Source organism: Citrus sinensis, chromosome 5, assembly GCF_022201045.2.
Source record: "Citrus sinensis cultivar Valencia sweet orange chromosome 5, DVS_A1.0, whole genome shotgun sequence".
Classification (NCBI taxonomy): Eukaryota; Viridiplantae; Streptophyta; class Magnoliopsida; order Sapindales; family Rutaceae; genus Citrus; species Citrus sinensis.
The window spans coordinates 6,327,412-6,342,340 of record NC_068560.1 but is presented as its reverse complement, the minus strand read 5'-3'; the positions used below and the strand labels follow the sequence as shown (position 1 = coordinate 6,342,340).

The window sequence follows — 14,929 nt, the reverse complement described above, 5'->3', positions numbered from 1 at the left end:
CTCTCTCTCTCTCTCTCGCCCCTTATTTATTATTAAAGAGTAATTGTTTTTGGTAATGTGTGTTATGTAAAAATTTATTGCTTAAAGGTTGTTTTTCCTGCTTCTCTAAATGAGAAATAGGAGTTATTAACAATAAGAAATTGTGAATGTTAGGTCTCTAAATGAAAAGATCCCTTTGATGAAGTGTGAGTGAAAGCCAAGTTATTCTCCAAGATACTTGTTGTTGATTAACGATATTGTAGATGTGGACCTAGCTTGAGACATTAGGTAATTCATTTTGATTGTAAACAGGACTCAATACATTCTCATTATAAGGATCGTACTGCAGCCTTGATTGCATTGTCGCGATTTTAGGAGTGTTTGGACCTTGTTGCTGCTAATTTTCCTTTGTATAATATTTTTTATGATTTTAATTTATTTTAAGAAACAACAAAATTTTATATGAAAGACTATTATAAAGAGTAATGATAGATATCTCAATTTTTTTATCCTAAAGTACATCTCAAATAATATGTTATTCATTAATTGGTTGGTAATTCTTTATAAGATCCAAGTGAATTAATTGTATACTTCTCACCAAAAAAATTGATCAATGCCACGTCCTTTAGGATAGCTTTTTGAAATAAAATTTTTGGGATATATAGCACTACACCTACTATAAATGATTATTGATTTTTGGTAGTTAAAAGTTGACTCCTATTTCTCATTCGAAGAAGCAAGGAAGACAACATTAAACAACAAATTCTTACATAATACATATATATTACCCCCAAACAATTTTTCTTTAATAATACGTAAGTAAAATCCTAATTTATAGTTTGCCAGAGGCCTTGGTATTGTAAAGCCGACCAATCACCAATCATCCACGTATATTTTCTACCACGCGCTCTTGATCATGATGAACAAAAAAAATAAAATAAGAAATTCTGTGAAAATATGAAATATAGGTCAATTTATCTTACAATATTTTTCCTCTCATTGTATAGTCATTAGACTCTCTTTGTAGATGACAACAAATTGTGGATCTGTGACTTGGAGATTCTTAATTTCCTTCGTACGATGTTCATGTAAAAAAAGGCAACCACCATAAATCCTAGAATTTGATTCTAAAAAAAAAGCATCATTCTTCCAGAATCCAAAATTTATTCGAAAATTGAAGAAAGGTCCAAGGGTTAAATGTTTTGCCCAACACTTATTGTCATTCATCACCCATATCTCAAAACACTGCTCTGCGTCTGGAATTACAATCGAGAGAGAGTCTTCATATAAACTTATAGACGAGTAATAATTTACATGTGGAGGTATTTTTATTTCTTCAAACACCTCATTATCCATGTGAAATGAAAGAATCACTTTTAGGTCTCGAGTATCCGCGATTACCAACCAATAACAAACTTTCTTCAAGTATGTGGACGTACCAAATTGACCTCCGTTTAATACAAAATAACGATCCAATTGATGACCATGTACTTCTCTCCAACTATTTGTTCTGAATCCGTACACTTGAACATTAGGCACCTTACCATACCTTTTCCTTTTCTCATTCCATAAGTTGTGTACGAAAAGCAATTTAAAGTCATTATTTATGGGATCAGATTCAAGACAGATGAAAGTACTAGGAGGTATTAAACGGTTGGAAGAATTACAATATTTATAATTTGGAAGGTTTCTAAATTCTCTTGTTGCTGGATTCCATATAGTTAGACGATTCGTTGAACTCTGCATTATGCAAAATAAACCATCATGATAGCCCACAAATTTATCATGAATTTGGGGTTTAATGTCTTCATATGATAAATTTGCAAGTTTTTCATCATGGAATAAGTACAAAGCTGATGTAACGATTCCCATACCAACTACCGCAGAAGTAACAGATGCATCAACGAAAAGACGAGTTCTTGTACTATTGTTTTGGAAATGCTTGGAAATGAAAGAAGGTTTCTTAGTTAACTCAAGCCAGGACTTGCAAACGCACCTGAATCGCAAAACAAATTTAGCTGGCAATCTTGACAGAATTTCAATCGTTATATCTTCGGGAAAAGAATTGATATTGGTTGTCAACATTATTATCTCTTCCTGATTGTAAATATAATCAGTAATTTTGATTCTATAATGTAACATCTAAAATGCTTTATAATAGAAGAATGCGATAGAGGGGAACCACAAGTTAATTATGGGAAGAGATGCTCAAAATAAGAGAAAATTCTATGGTCCGAATGATAATTGGAGTTGTGTGTTTCAGATGATTTTTAGGATTCAGTTTTTACAATGGAATTAGTTTGTTTAGGGAGGGAAAAAAAAATAGGTCAACAGCTGTCAAGGAATGAAGTGAAAATTACCAATTTATCCCAAAACAAAAAGAAAACAAATTAAGCAGGGGGGGATGGTCCTTATTAAAATTAGTTAGGTCTCTGAATGAAAAGATCCATTTGATGAAGCGTGAGTGACAACCAAGATATTGTAGATGTAGACCTGACGTGAGGCTTTAGGTGATTCATTTTGAGGGTAAACAGGACTCCACGCATTCTCATTATAAGGATCAGACTGTAGCCTTGATTGCATTATCGCGATTTTAAGAATATTTGGACCTTGTTGCCGGTGATTTTCCTTTGTACAACATATTGTATTTTTTATTTGTTTTAAGAAAAAAAAATTTATATGAAAAGACTAGTACTAAGAATAATGATAAACATCTCAAAATTTTCATCCTAAATTCCATCTCAAATAATATGTTATTCATTGTTGGGTTGGTAATTCTTTGCAAAATTCAAGTGAATTAATTGTATTATTCTGGCCAAACAATTGATGAATGTCACGTCATTTGAGATAGTTTTTTGGGATAAAAAATTAGAATATATAGCACCACTCATGTTATTTCTCATTCGAAGAAAAACGAAAGACAACATTAAACAACAAATTTTTACATAATACGTATATATTACCCCAAAAATTTACTCTAATAATTAATAAGTAAGATCCTAATTTATAGTTTGCCAAAGGCCTAGGTATTGTAAAGCGAACCAACCACCAATCATCCACGTATACTTTCTATTATGCTCTTGATCATGATGAACCAAAAAAATTAAAAAAAAAAAAAAACTCTGAAATTATGACATATAGGTCAATTTATCATAAAATATTTTTCCTCTCATTGTATAGTCATCAGACTCTCTTTATAGATGAAAACATCTCTTGGTTCTGTGAGTTGGAGATCCTTAATTTCTTTCGCACTATGGTCATATAATAAAAGGCAACGTAAAAAATGGCGACCGTTATCAGTCCTAATGTCTGATTCTAAAAAAAAGGCATCATTCTTCCAGAATCCATGATTTGTTGGAAGATTAAGATTGAAGAAGGGTCCAAGGGTAAAATTTTTTGCCCAACACTTACTGTCATTCATCACCCATATCTCAAAACAATTCTCTGCATCTGGGATTACAATTGAGAGAGAGTCTTTATATAAACTTATAGACGTGTCATAATTTACTTGTGGAGGTATTTTTATTTCTTCAAACACCTCATTATCCATGTGAAATGAAAGAATCACTTTTAGGTCTCGAGTATCCGAGATTACCAACCAATAACAAACTTTCTTCAAGTACGTGAACCTACCAAATTGACCTTCGCCTAATACAAAATAACGATCCAATTGATGATCATATAATTCTCTCCAACTATTTGTTCTGAATGTGTACACTTGAACATTTGGCACCTTACCATACCTTTTCCTTTTCTCATTCCATAAGTTGTGTACGAAAAGCAATTTAAAGTCATTATTTATGGGATCAGATTCAAGTCCGATGAAAGTACTATATAACATTACACTGTTGGAAGAATTACAATATTTATAATTTGGAAGGTTTCTAAATTCTCTTGTTGCTGGATTCCATATAGTTAGACGATTCGTTGAACTCTGCATTATGCAAAATAAACCATCATGATAGCCCACAAATACATCATGAATTTGGGGTTTAATGTCTTCATATGATAAATTTGCAAGTTTTTCATCATGGAATAAGTACAAAGCTGATGTAACGATTCCCCTACCAAATACCGTAGAACTAACAGATGCATCAACGAAAAGACGAGTTCTTGTACTATTGTTTTGGAAATGCTTGGAAATGAAAGAAGGTTTCTTAGTTAACTCAAGCCAGGACTTGCAAACGCACCTGAATCGCAAAACAAATTTAGCTGGCAATCTTGACAGAATTTCAATCGTTATATCTTCGGGAAAAGAATTGATATTGGTTGTCAACATTATTATCTCTTCCTGATTGTAAATATAATCAGTAATTTTGATTCTATAATGTAACATCTAAAATGCTTTATAATAGAAGAATGCGATAGAGGGGAACCACAAGTTAATTATGGGAAGAGATGCTCAAAATAAGAGAAAATTCTATGGTCCGAATGATAATTGGAGTTGTGTGTTTCAGATGATTTTTAGGATTCAGTTTTTACAATGGAATTAGTTTGTTTAGGGAGGGAAAAAAAAATAGGTCAACAGCTGTCAAGGAATGAAGTGAAAATTACCAATTTATCCCAAAACAAAAAGAAAACAAATTAAGCAGGGGGGGATGGTCCTTATTAAAATTATTTATGATGACATTAATTAGTTTGTACATGCACCCATCTTCCTTTTATCATACCACTGCTTAATATTATCTATTTATGTGTCAGTTATACTCTCATGCATTTTAGTATTGTCAAATTAATGTTAATCAAAATGAAGAGAAGTTTCTCGTTCATCTTCTTTGTTTTCTCAGTTTCCTGCATCGCATTCGCCTCCGGTGGTGCACAAGATTTTCGTCAATATTTTCTAGTCCAGACGTGGCCACCTGTGTACTGCCAGGTTCATAGGCCAGAGCCCTGCAGAATAAAGCCATCAAAATTCGTCCTACACGGCCTCTGGCCAGTAAATTCTTCCGGCAGGTCCTCGACAAATACCAATAATCAAACTATTAATGTACCAGCCATGGTACCTGCTTCACTCCCATGGGCTATATATATAGTTTTTCCTATACATTATTCTACGGTCATTTATTAATTAATTTTTACTCTTTCTTTGTAGCTAGAAAGCAATAAATCTTTTGCTGCCGAGATGAACAAGTTCTGGCCAAGTCTTACCCGAAATGAAAATGAACAGTTTTGGAAGAGGGAGTGGAAGCATCACGGCAGAGGCCAGCCTAACCTGCCGCCCGAGGAATATTTTCGAACTGCTATCACACTGGTTAAAGCTGCGAACTTGGAGGCCGCATTTCGAGATGCAGGCATAAATCCAGATGGAGACAAACTCAATCCACGGAAATATACTCGAGCGATAAACCCCAGATACGGCACTACGCCACTTTTTAAATGCTTGAACCGTTCTCTCCTAATGGAGGTGACACTCTGTGTTGATGTTCAAGCTACAAATTTTGTTTCGTGCATTGCTAGGCCGAGTTCACTGTCTAGGTGCCGTAGAAAAATTATTTGGGCTCTGTAGCAATGTGTTGGGTCGTTCGGATGTTAATTTGTTATCAGTTTTTAAAATGTTGAAAATTAATTTGTCCTTTAATAATTTAAACTTTTTAATTTGTACTCAGTCCATAAGCTCGTGCTTTCCTACCATTCCTACATTCTCTTAGTGTTTATGGTCTGTTTCGATGTAAATAAAAGGTATTATATTATGATACATGGTACATTACTTTTAGCAAAAGTTTCATGCTTTAAAATATTGACAAGTGGCATAATTTAATGCGTCAATGTTTTTAAAAAATTTTAATTAATTAAAAAAAAATTATCCACTTACCATCTGTTTTTTCACCTTTTCTTAAAATACAGAATTTTTGTTTTGCAGCGCTAAACGAGGGCTTTCTTCTTGGGTAGACCGTAGGTAATACAACAACTTTGTTGCCGAGTCCTTGAGTTGTCCACAGTTGGATGGATGATGAAATAACAAGAATAAATCACTGTAAATTATTTTTTCCCTCAATTTAATTTAATATTTTATTTCTAGGAATGTTTGACTTGTTGCAGAAGTGCAGGGTTGAGCAATTACCAATATTACGGAAACTGTAATTTCTAGAGAAATATAAATATTATGTAAACAAATGCAAAGAAAATGACACAATAATTTACGTGGTTCGGTGTAATCCCTATGTCCACGGATAAAGACCGGAAGATAATTTGACTAATAATAGAATTTTACGAAAGTGGGAAAAAATTGTCAATACCCACAACCCCAATACACCTAATTGAATCTTCCTAACACTCAAGTAAAAACTCTCTCAAAACTCTCAAATTGTTTCACTTGCAATTGCTCTCAAAATTGGGATGATTCAAGCTCTAACCTCTCCTCGCTATTTATAACCAAACGTATAACATTGTTCAAATTGTGTTACTGTTTAAACCACGTTATTGTTCAAACCACATTACTATTCAAACCGTTACTGTTCAAACCATGTTACTATTCGCCGTGTGCAAACCGTGTTACTGTTCACTGTTGACCACCTGCACTTATGCTTGCTTAAGCAGCTGATACGGCAAAGAAACAAAAGATAATTAAATTATGTAAATTTAAACGATTGTTAAATTTATTTTTGTATTTTTAAAAAGATAGAGGGGTAGCTGAGTTCAAATTAAAATTTTAGCTCCTTACCTCTCCTATAATCGAACTCGAATAGCCAACCAAATCATATTAATTGAAAAACACTCGGTCAAAATATCTACTTATGTGATTTAAATTGATAGAAAAAGAATTCAAATAAGAATAAATTAAGCTTTTTTTTTGGGTTAATTTAGGTAACGGCAATCCAATTCCCAGGCTACTCATGTGCGGGGATTCGAATCTCACATCTCCAGAACAACAATGCTGAAACTCGTCTTTTTATTAATGCATTCGTTGATTCTGTGGAATTTGGTAAGGAAATTATTGCATCAGCTTCGTATTTATTCCAGGATGAAACGCTTACAAGTTAATTTATCATATGAAGATATTGAAAGCCAAATTATAAGACGTTTTGACAATTTCGTGGACTAATATGATGGTTTATTTTGCATATTATACAATGACTTTTAAGTTGATTATTGGTACAAGACTCGTGGGATGAGAAAAAACAAAGTACGGTAAGCTGTCGAATGATCAAGTGTACACATTCAGAAGAAATAGTTGGAGAAATATATGATCGTCAAGTGGATCGCTATTTAGTATTGGACCTTTCTTCAGTATTCCTAGACATTATGGATTGTGGAAGAATGGCGCATTTATTTAAGAATCTATATATGTTGAATTCATACATAAGAAATTAGGGATCTCTAAATTACCGATCCGGATGATGTTTTTATTTACAAAGAGAGTCTAGTGACAATATAATGAGAGGATAAAGAGCCTCTTGTGTGTAGCTCAACCAGCCATGAATATTTATTGCAATTACAATAACTTAAGTTTGAGTAATAAGTTCTAATAGTCCCGAATACATTAAATACATGCATTAAGATACGAAGACTTCTTATTCCAAAACAACGAAAGTACTTTTTCACTCTTCCATATACTAATGGATTTCAATTGGAAAAGAAAATGATCCATACTAATGGATTCAGGTCGATAACCATGGGTTCCAATGCACGAAACCTTATTGCACTTACCTATGTAGCTTTATTAACTAGTATTAAATAGAAGAAATTAATTATAAACATTAATACAAGTAGATTTGGGATCAAGGATTAGTGTGTAGTGGGTGAAATTTCTATCCCTTTTAAGTTCTACATGCATTGCCTCGTAAAATGGTTTACGCTCTACATGCCTGGGAAATTACAAGTGGGTGATTGATGGGCTATAGATTGGGGGTTGAAAATTATTTCCAAATGGATTGCCAATTTATGATCAAAGCTTTGTTAGAGCCAGCACAAAAGTCAACAATTAATGAATCCAAATCCCTCTTTATGACACTAACTAATTAACTTATTCATGTTGTGGTCTCCCCTCTCTTTCAAATCATTTATGTTCTGATGATATAACGATTGAAATTTTGTCAAGCTTACCAGTCAAGTATCTTATGCGGCTCAGGTGCATAAATTTTGGCATGATGAGTTGATTGCATCAGCTTTGTGTTTATCCCAAGATGAAAAAATCACAAATTCGTCGTATGAAATTCTTTAGCGAATCACCAATATTTTAAAATTAAAAATTTTTAAATTTATTTATATGCTGCAATGAGAGAAAAAAAGATGCTGAAAGCAAGCAGATAAAAGATGACAGAGAACCTGTTTGTAAGGGTTAGATACATACAAGGTGCCCTTACCAGAAGGGTGAAGGAAACATTTTTATATGCTTCAGTCTTCGTACTCAGTCTCCTCATCATCATCTTCATTATTTTCCCCGTACCTAAATCCATCCTCAACATTGTCACGATCTTCCTCAGTTTCTTCACTATCTTCTTCCTCGTAAACTTCTTCTTTAGGAGTCCATTGTTGCTTTCTCACTACATTCAAGGTGGCAGGAGATGGAGTTGAGCTTTTGCGTTGCGTTACTTTTGCAGGAGGCATCTTCAAGTTTGGCTTCGCCCGGCTTTTTTTTTGACTTTTGCCATTAACACGTTTTCCAGCATAGGCATCTTGGTCACTGCCTTCATCCATCTCATTATCAGCATTTGTTGTGGCATTCTCGGCATTTTCATCAGACATATGGCCGGGATGCTCCCGCTTCAGATGGAGTTTAAGCTTGTATTCATGGATATATGCCTTTTCACACCCTTCATAAGGACATGCATAAGGACGTTCAGATGATGCAGAACCATAAACCCCAGCAGGTGGCTTGGGAGTTTTTGTTATCCTCTCGGGAGGAGTAGCGTATCTGGGCACCTCCATTGCAGCATTCTGAGAAATCAAATCTCGAAACTAAGAATCAGATATGATATACGAGTTTTGAGAGAAAAAATATATACAGATGATCTTTGCTTCATGGCAATCAATTTCCAAAATTCATGTTGGCAGAATGGTATTTTGATGTCCTATGTATATCAAATAAAATTAAAAAAAATAAAAAGAACATAATTATGATAACCATTCTAGATCTACAGTGAAGTCAACCAGCGACACATGGGATGATCTTAAGAGTTTGAAGAAAAATAGCAGATGGTTTCTGTACTAAATCTTTCAGTGATTATAATAACCATTTGTACTATGGCCATACTAAAGGTGAAATGACTACAATTCCACTAGAACACAAACATTCATATGTTGCCATTGTTAACAGACTTGAAGGATATCTTTAGAAAAGAAATAAGTAAAATTCCTTTTGACAGATGACTAATATAATCTGAGATGAAACCGAAGTCATGTTGCTTTACACGTCATAAACTACATAAGATATGTTCTATGAAAGGAATTAACTTAAAATGCAACAAAAAAGGCAGGAAAAATATCTAAAATAGCAAAGAAAAATACTAAAAAGGCGTTGGCACTGCAAAATAGTAACAGCAAGGAAATAGCACCAACCTTTTCGTGGTGAGATGCAATATGATTCTTTAACTTGTACTCATGAGCATATCTCTTTCCACAATCTGGGTATGGGCAGATGTGATAATTTTCTTGTGAATGTGTTTTCATGTGTGATCTCAGGTTGAAGTCCAAAGAGAATGCCTGCATATTTCATATTTGTAATTAGGAACACCACAAATGCTGGGTACAAGTACAAGTGTGTGCACATACAGAAATGTACAATAAAGTAACATCTTAAGCCAAAACGGCAACCTCAAGGTAAGATTAGCACTATGCCCTTTACAAGATGATGAAAAAACATGAGTCTCTCATATTTGATCCATCCAAGTTACAATACAACCAACCCTGATATTAAGTACCGAACATTCATTCTCAATAATAATGGGAGAGGTCTTCACAGAGAGTCGGTCCAAATAAAACAAGGTTATAGGGGGATTCCAAATACACTAATACCCCTAAGTGGCTTTTGCATAGTGGCAATTCTCAAGACTGAACTCCATGATCCTCCACTTGCCAGCCTGAGACTTCAACATCATTGGGTCCCCCTGGATTGGATACATGACACTTAATATTGTATGGCAATCAAAGCGTCTCACAGAATCTTGCTTACTAAAACCCATGATGTCCTCAGCAATCACAGGGTACAACAAACTGTACTTCTCTTTTCAAAATATTATTAAACATCCAAGGTATTAATATTATTTACCAAATGACCTAAAATTTTAAAATTGTGGGCAAGGGACCATAAGACAATGGAATCAATCATCAAATAGAAATGTTTCAGGCAGAAAACAAATGTATAATATTTCTCATATCTTATGATAATGTCAGCAATAAGAAAAAAGAAAAAGATAAGGTAGCCTCGGCAAAGTTTTGACAAAATGCTTTAGGATGGATAGATTCTTCACCTTACCACAGCCTTCATGAGGACATACATAATCTCTTTCTCCAGTATGAATAAGAAAGTGTCTTTTCAACTTCGAACTATCCAAAAATTTCTGCATCAAAAAGTACAAAATTACTTCAAAAACCATTTTTTATATGCCTGAAAGAACGACATCAATTAAAAAAAAAATTCAAGAAAAAGAGAAATAAAAAAAGTGATGAGGCTTAGCCTTTAACATAACATAAATATACCAAGAAAACAATTTGAGGATGGTTTACAAAAGACTGTACATGAACAAGGCTGGACCACCTTCAGTCCCAAACCAGACTGACAGATCTTATTTAACCAGAGGGTTTAAACTAGCCGCACAAAAAGACCCACCAAAAGAAAAAATGTTTGGTGATAGCACCTGATTCTCAATAGTACCTTTGCTTCCCCACTCAAATCATCGATGCAAATTGCTTTCATACACATGAAGTTCCCCAAATTTTTACAACTCAGAAACACTCCCGCCCTCGGCCACAAACCCAAATTCCTCACTTTGTTTAATCCAACATCCCACAATTTTTAGAGAGGCCATGTTGGATAGTATGTCCAAGATCAGACACAACAGCTTGTCTCTACACATACATATAATAGTTTCCTTTTCTTTTTTAAACTATTATCATATTTTAAACCTTAAGAAGTATGATGAATCTCATGATTTTAAGCAGTCTAAAGAAATCATGAATGAAATATTAAAAACTACATTAAATACGTCATGTCTTACCTTTCCACATCCTTCATAGTGACACTGATATTGTCTCTCTCCATGAATGTGAGCATGCTTTCTCAAAGAAGCAGCATCAATAAATGTCTTCCCACAGCCTTCATAGCTGCATAGAAATAGAACTTCAGTGGTAGGTTCTGGCTCCGGCTCTGGTGCCTCTGGCTCTTTTGCCTTCTCCTTTAAGGCCTTCAATGTTTTCTCTGAACACAAATGGACGAAGGACATAAAATGTTGGGAATAAATTAACATGAGAATTCTTTAAAAGTAAATTTTGACACAAAGCCATCTAAAGATTTCTCCTCTTACAAAACTCTGACATGGCTCCCCTGAATCTAATGGAAACTATGGAAATTTAAATGCCAAAGCTTCCATTATTGAATCAAAAGCAAGTTGAAAGACCATTAGCACATCAGATGTAGTGCACTACTCACAGAAAGAAACAAAAATGCAAATGAGAATCTACAACCGACAAAATAGTGTGAAAGCTTAACAACAGATAACAGAAAGAACTGATAACCACTAGCTAGCAAGATATACTCATCAAATACAGCATGCCACCTTAAAACAATGTTGCTCATAGAGTTACATGGTATTCACACAAAAGCAGCAAAGCAAAAATATGGAAAACCCTACAATCATTTAAACTTCCAAATAAAATGAAAAAATACACTTTATTTATTTAAAAAAAAAAAAAACTAATGTTCTAATGGCATGTTTAAAAGGATAAATTGTATCATCTTCTCCATTCATAATCTTGAATATTAATCTCATCCAATTCACAACAAACTGATCCTCAAAGATATCGAATTCCTTAAGCACCCAAAAAAATGAAAATAACAAAAGAAATCCCGATTCCACCTCTTTGGACTAGAATAGCCTATGGAGACTTTGCGACCATAGCCCAATAAGTTCTAATTGCAACAAAATTTGCAAACATACAAAATTCTCAGAATTTCCCATTCAAAGCAAAGAAGAAGAAGCATTTAAATTAGGCACTCTAAATGCTGTTAAACTTAGTTTCCATTTATTTCTTCAACTTAGTTTTCATTTATTTCTTCACCAAACACTAACTTATTTAACTTTCATACAAGTCGAATCAAACAACAGTTATTAACAAATAACAACATATAAAATAACCAAAAAAATTAAAAATTTAAATTTAAATTCAACGAAATTTTTTTTGTTAGCATAAGAATGTAAAAAAATCACTTACCATTTACCCATCTCAAAATCTGGCACTTCCCACCAGTAGCCGCAATATCTTGGGGCACCCTTCAAGGAAAATAATAATAATAATAAATAAATAAGAAAATTGCTTCGCATTGAAAAAATAAAAATTGAAACTTGAAATAAAAAATAGGAAACTTGAAAGAATTAAGAAAAGGGAATTGGCTAATTTGGCCAAAATTACCATTCTCTGAACCATTTAACAGCCGGAGTCTTGGATTTGACAATTGGTCGTCTTTCGAAGTAACTGTGAGTGAAATGAGTCTCCATTTGTTCTTTATTTGCGAAAATTATTGGCTTGATTTGTTGATTGTTTTATTGAATTGAAACAAAGTAGCCGTTTCGAAGAAAGGGTGAGATTGGGGGAACAAAGCTGTTAAACCTTTGAAGTGCAATTTGGTTTGTGGGCGTCTTGATGGAACGACGACGGTTCGGTGTAATGGAATTGGACCGGACGGTTCAAGAGATTTTTCCATTTCGGGTTTCTCCAAACCGCTAACAAAACGGTTAGAAATTTCATTCCATAATTATTGAAAAGAAGTTAAAAAAAAAAGAAAAAAAATTATTAAGAAATAAAAATTTTGTTAAATTAGTTTTCAACTTGGAGCCTAGCAATATAACAAGAGAAAGAAATAAAATAAATAAGAGATATAATAATTTATAGAGAATTTTATTTAATTTTAAGCATATGTAAATACGAAGATAAGTAATTCTTCTACAATTACATAATCATAAAAATGAAGTAAACAAATAGCTATGGATATGTCATCAATCATTTTTCAATTAAGAGTAGTGTTACACATCATAAATTTTTATCTCAAAAAAATATCACAAATAATTTGACAACTTAGATCATGTTATAATTTTTTTTCCTAAAATTAACTTTTGTAAGAAATTATGTATATCATATTTTGATGGGAATATTTCAAATAACCCACCAATTTTCTTTTAACAGCCTTTTCTTAGTTATTATTATTTTTTTGCCAAAATATTTTTTTCAATGAAATTATCTAATCAACCTTTATTTTCGATTTCCGATTCCTCATATTCTCACCACTCAACATATTTTCTTTCAATGTTCACTTGCAAGCAAATGTTAATGCTTGTCTCTCATAAATGGGCAAATTCAGATCCACATATTCTACTATATAGGCCATCACAAATTGAAAGTTTCAAGCGTTTTTAGCATAAAAATTTATTTTACTTTGAAATATTTTTTTTTATTTGATATTTTTGAAATGAAAAAGTAAAAGATAAAAAAAAAACCTTGGAACAAACTGAAGAGTAAATTAGAGAATGACATAATTGAGTTAATATTCAGATTTTAAAATTTTAAAATATTGCTTATAAATACATGTTTTTAAATGAAATAGGTGTAGAAGAAATTAAATAACTCAAGTGTGCCCAACCATCAATCAAATTCCCATTTGATTATGACTAAATGCAAGATTAATGATTAATGAATTAATGTTGTTCATTTGTAAATTGATGAACATTATAGATAGAAGGCAATCATTAATTTCTATTTCATATGATATTATGTAGTTTCTTTTTAATTTAAAAAATCACTAAATTTGAATATGAAAATCTGTTAAATGGTTGTTTGCGTTTTGTACTTACCAGTTAACTAATTAAAATAGCATATTTTATATCATTTTAATAAAATATTACACATAATCGTAATCATGGCTTTAATTGTAATCAATAGTCGCAGTTGTAATAGGAATTCTTATTATAATTACCTTAAAATTGAGTAACATATCTATTAGATGATAAATATGTAATTTATGAATTATAAAATTCATGATTTAATAGATGAATGACCCATAGTTGGGACTCCAAATTAGAACTCAAAAATTGTGATCACTCATATTTTGTTTATTATTATTTTTTTTCACAATTACAATTGTAAGGATTATTATTCGAGTAACTATTGAAAAACAAATAATCTCTTACTTTTATTAAAATCCTTGGGAATTCAACATTAAAGATGATGTGTCGTTTGTCAAGAAAATAAGTAGACGTCGTGTCTTTATCTTATATATGAAAAATATGACATGTCGGTTACATTTTAAAAAATAAACCACAAGTCAACTAGCATATGCAGCAGCACATATTATTTACACATGTCGGTTATATGAAAGTATAGGAAGACATGTCGTCTACTTCTTTCTCTTAGGTACAACTAGTTGTTTGTCTACAAAACATTAAACAACTGTTTTATCTAAAGCATATGTGCCTATTAAAATATTATTGTTGTTGTTGTGGTTGTTATTGTTATTACTATTTTTTTGTATTGTTATTGTTATTGTTATAATGGATAATAATAATAATACTGAGGATAATAATTAACTAAAGACATTTTGATAATTACCTTGTAACGATTCATTTTGATCGTAGACAATAAAAATACCAATGATGAGGATATAGCCTATTTTAACTCTAATTCGTCAGTTAAAACAGTAGTTGGAACTCACAGTTAGGAATCAAATGTTGTGATCACTCATATTTTTATTTTTTTTCAGTTGTGATTGTAATGATTATTATTCCATATAATCATTAAAAAA

At 32.5% G+C, this 14,929-nt stretch overlaps 4 protein-coding genes across 6 annotated transcripts; 1 reads left to right on the top strand and 3 right to left on the bottom strand.

The window, feature by feature from the left end:
• Positions 1 to 740: 740 nt before the first annotated feature.
• LOC127902580 (putative F-box protein At3g16210) lies at positions 741 to 2,282 on the bottom strand. The gene has a single exon (XM_052442047.1). The coding sequence runs from the start codon at positions 2,119 to 2,121 to the stop codon at positions 976 to 978; it is 1,146 nt and encodes a 381-aa protein (XP_052298007.1). The 5' UTR covers positions 2,122 to 2,282; the 3' UTR covers positions 741 to 975.
• A 390-nt stretch (positions 2,283 to 2,672) lies between these two features.
• Positions 2,673 to 4,492, bottom strand: LOC127902579 (putative F-box protein At3g16210). Its single transcript, XM_052442046.1, has one exon. It carries the CDS (start codon positions 4,313 to 4,315, stop codon positions 3,149 to 3,151), a length of 1,167 nt encoding a protein of 388 aa, XP_052298006.1. The 5' UTR covers positions 4,316 to 4,492; the 3' UTR covers positions 2,673 to 3,148.
• Positions 4,493 to 4,579: 87 nt separating this feature from the next.
• On the top strand, positions 4,580 to 6,036 carry LOC112496551 (ribonuclease 1-like). 2 transcript variants are annotated; one of them, XM_052442050.1, is made up of 3 exons: positions 4,580 to 4,978; positions 5,072 to 5,383; positions 5,840 to 6,036. In XM_052442050.1, the coding sequence occupies exons 1-3, from the start codon at positions 4,691 to 4,693 to the stop codon at positions 5,843 to 5,845; spliced, it is 606 nt and encodes a 201-aa protein (XP_052298010.1). In that variant the 5' UTR covers positions 4,580 to 4,690; the 3' UTR covers positions 5,846 to 6,036. The 2 variants fall into 2 exon arrangements, with proteins under 2 accessions (XP_052298010.1, XP_024949721.2); XM_025093953.2 differs by lacking the exon at positions 5,840 to 6,036 and having other exon boundaries at positions 5,072 to 5,662.
• A 2,117-nt stretch (positions 6,037 to 8,153) lies between these two features.
• LOC102608222 (zinc finger transcription factor YY1) lies at positions 8,154 to 12,757 on the bottom strand. Of its 2 annotated transcripts, none has more exons than XM_052442048.1 (6): positions 12,547 to 12,757; positions 12,349 to 12,407; positions 11,136 to 11,335; positions 10,389 to 10,478; positions 9,478 to 9,621; positions 8,154 to 8,877 (listed from the first exon to the last, which is right to left on the bottom strand). In XM_052442048.1, exons 1-6 carry the CDS (start codon positions 12,630 to 12,632, stop codon positions 8,314 to 8,316), a joined length of 1,143 nt encoding a protein of 380 aa, XP_052298008.1. In that variant the 5' UTR covers positions 12,633 to 12,757; the 3' UTR covers positions 8,154 to 8,313. The 2 variants fall into 2 exon arrangements, with proteins under 2 accessions (XP_052298008.1, XP_052298009.1); XM_052442049.1 differs by having other exon boundaries at positions 8,154 to 8,856.
• Positions 12,758 to 14,929: the final 2,172 nt, after the last annotated feature.

Coding starts and splice junctions, on each gene's coding strand:
- LOC102608222 (XM_052442048.1), bottom strand. CDS start 12,632: ATGGAGACTCATTTCACTCACAGTTACTTCGAAAGACGACCAATTGTC. Junction 10,479..11,135: donor ACTATGAAGGATGTGGAAAG/GTAAGACATGAC, acceptor TTTTTGATGCAG/AAATTTTTGGATAGTTCGAA. Junction 8,878..9,477: donor TTGCATCTCACCACGAAAAG/GTTGGTGCTATT, acceptor TCTGATTCTTAG/TTTCGAGATTTGATTTCTCA.
- LOC127902580 (XM_052442047.1), bottom strand. CDS start 2,121: ATGTTACATTATAGAATCAAAATTACTGATTATATTTACAATCAGGAA.
- LOC112496551 (XM_025093953.2), top strand. CDS start 4,691: ATGCATTTTAGTATTGTCAAATTAATGTTAATCAAAATGAAGAGAAGT. Junction 4,979..5,071: donor CTATTAATGTACCAGCCATG/GTACCTGCTTCA, acceptor CTTTCTTTGTAG/CTAGAAAGCAATAAATCTTT.
- LOC127902579 (XM_052442046.1), bottom strand. CDS start 4,315: ATGTTACATTATAGAATCAAAATTACTGATTATATTTACAATCAGGAA.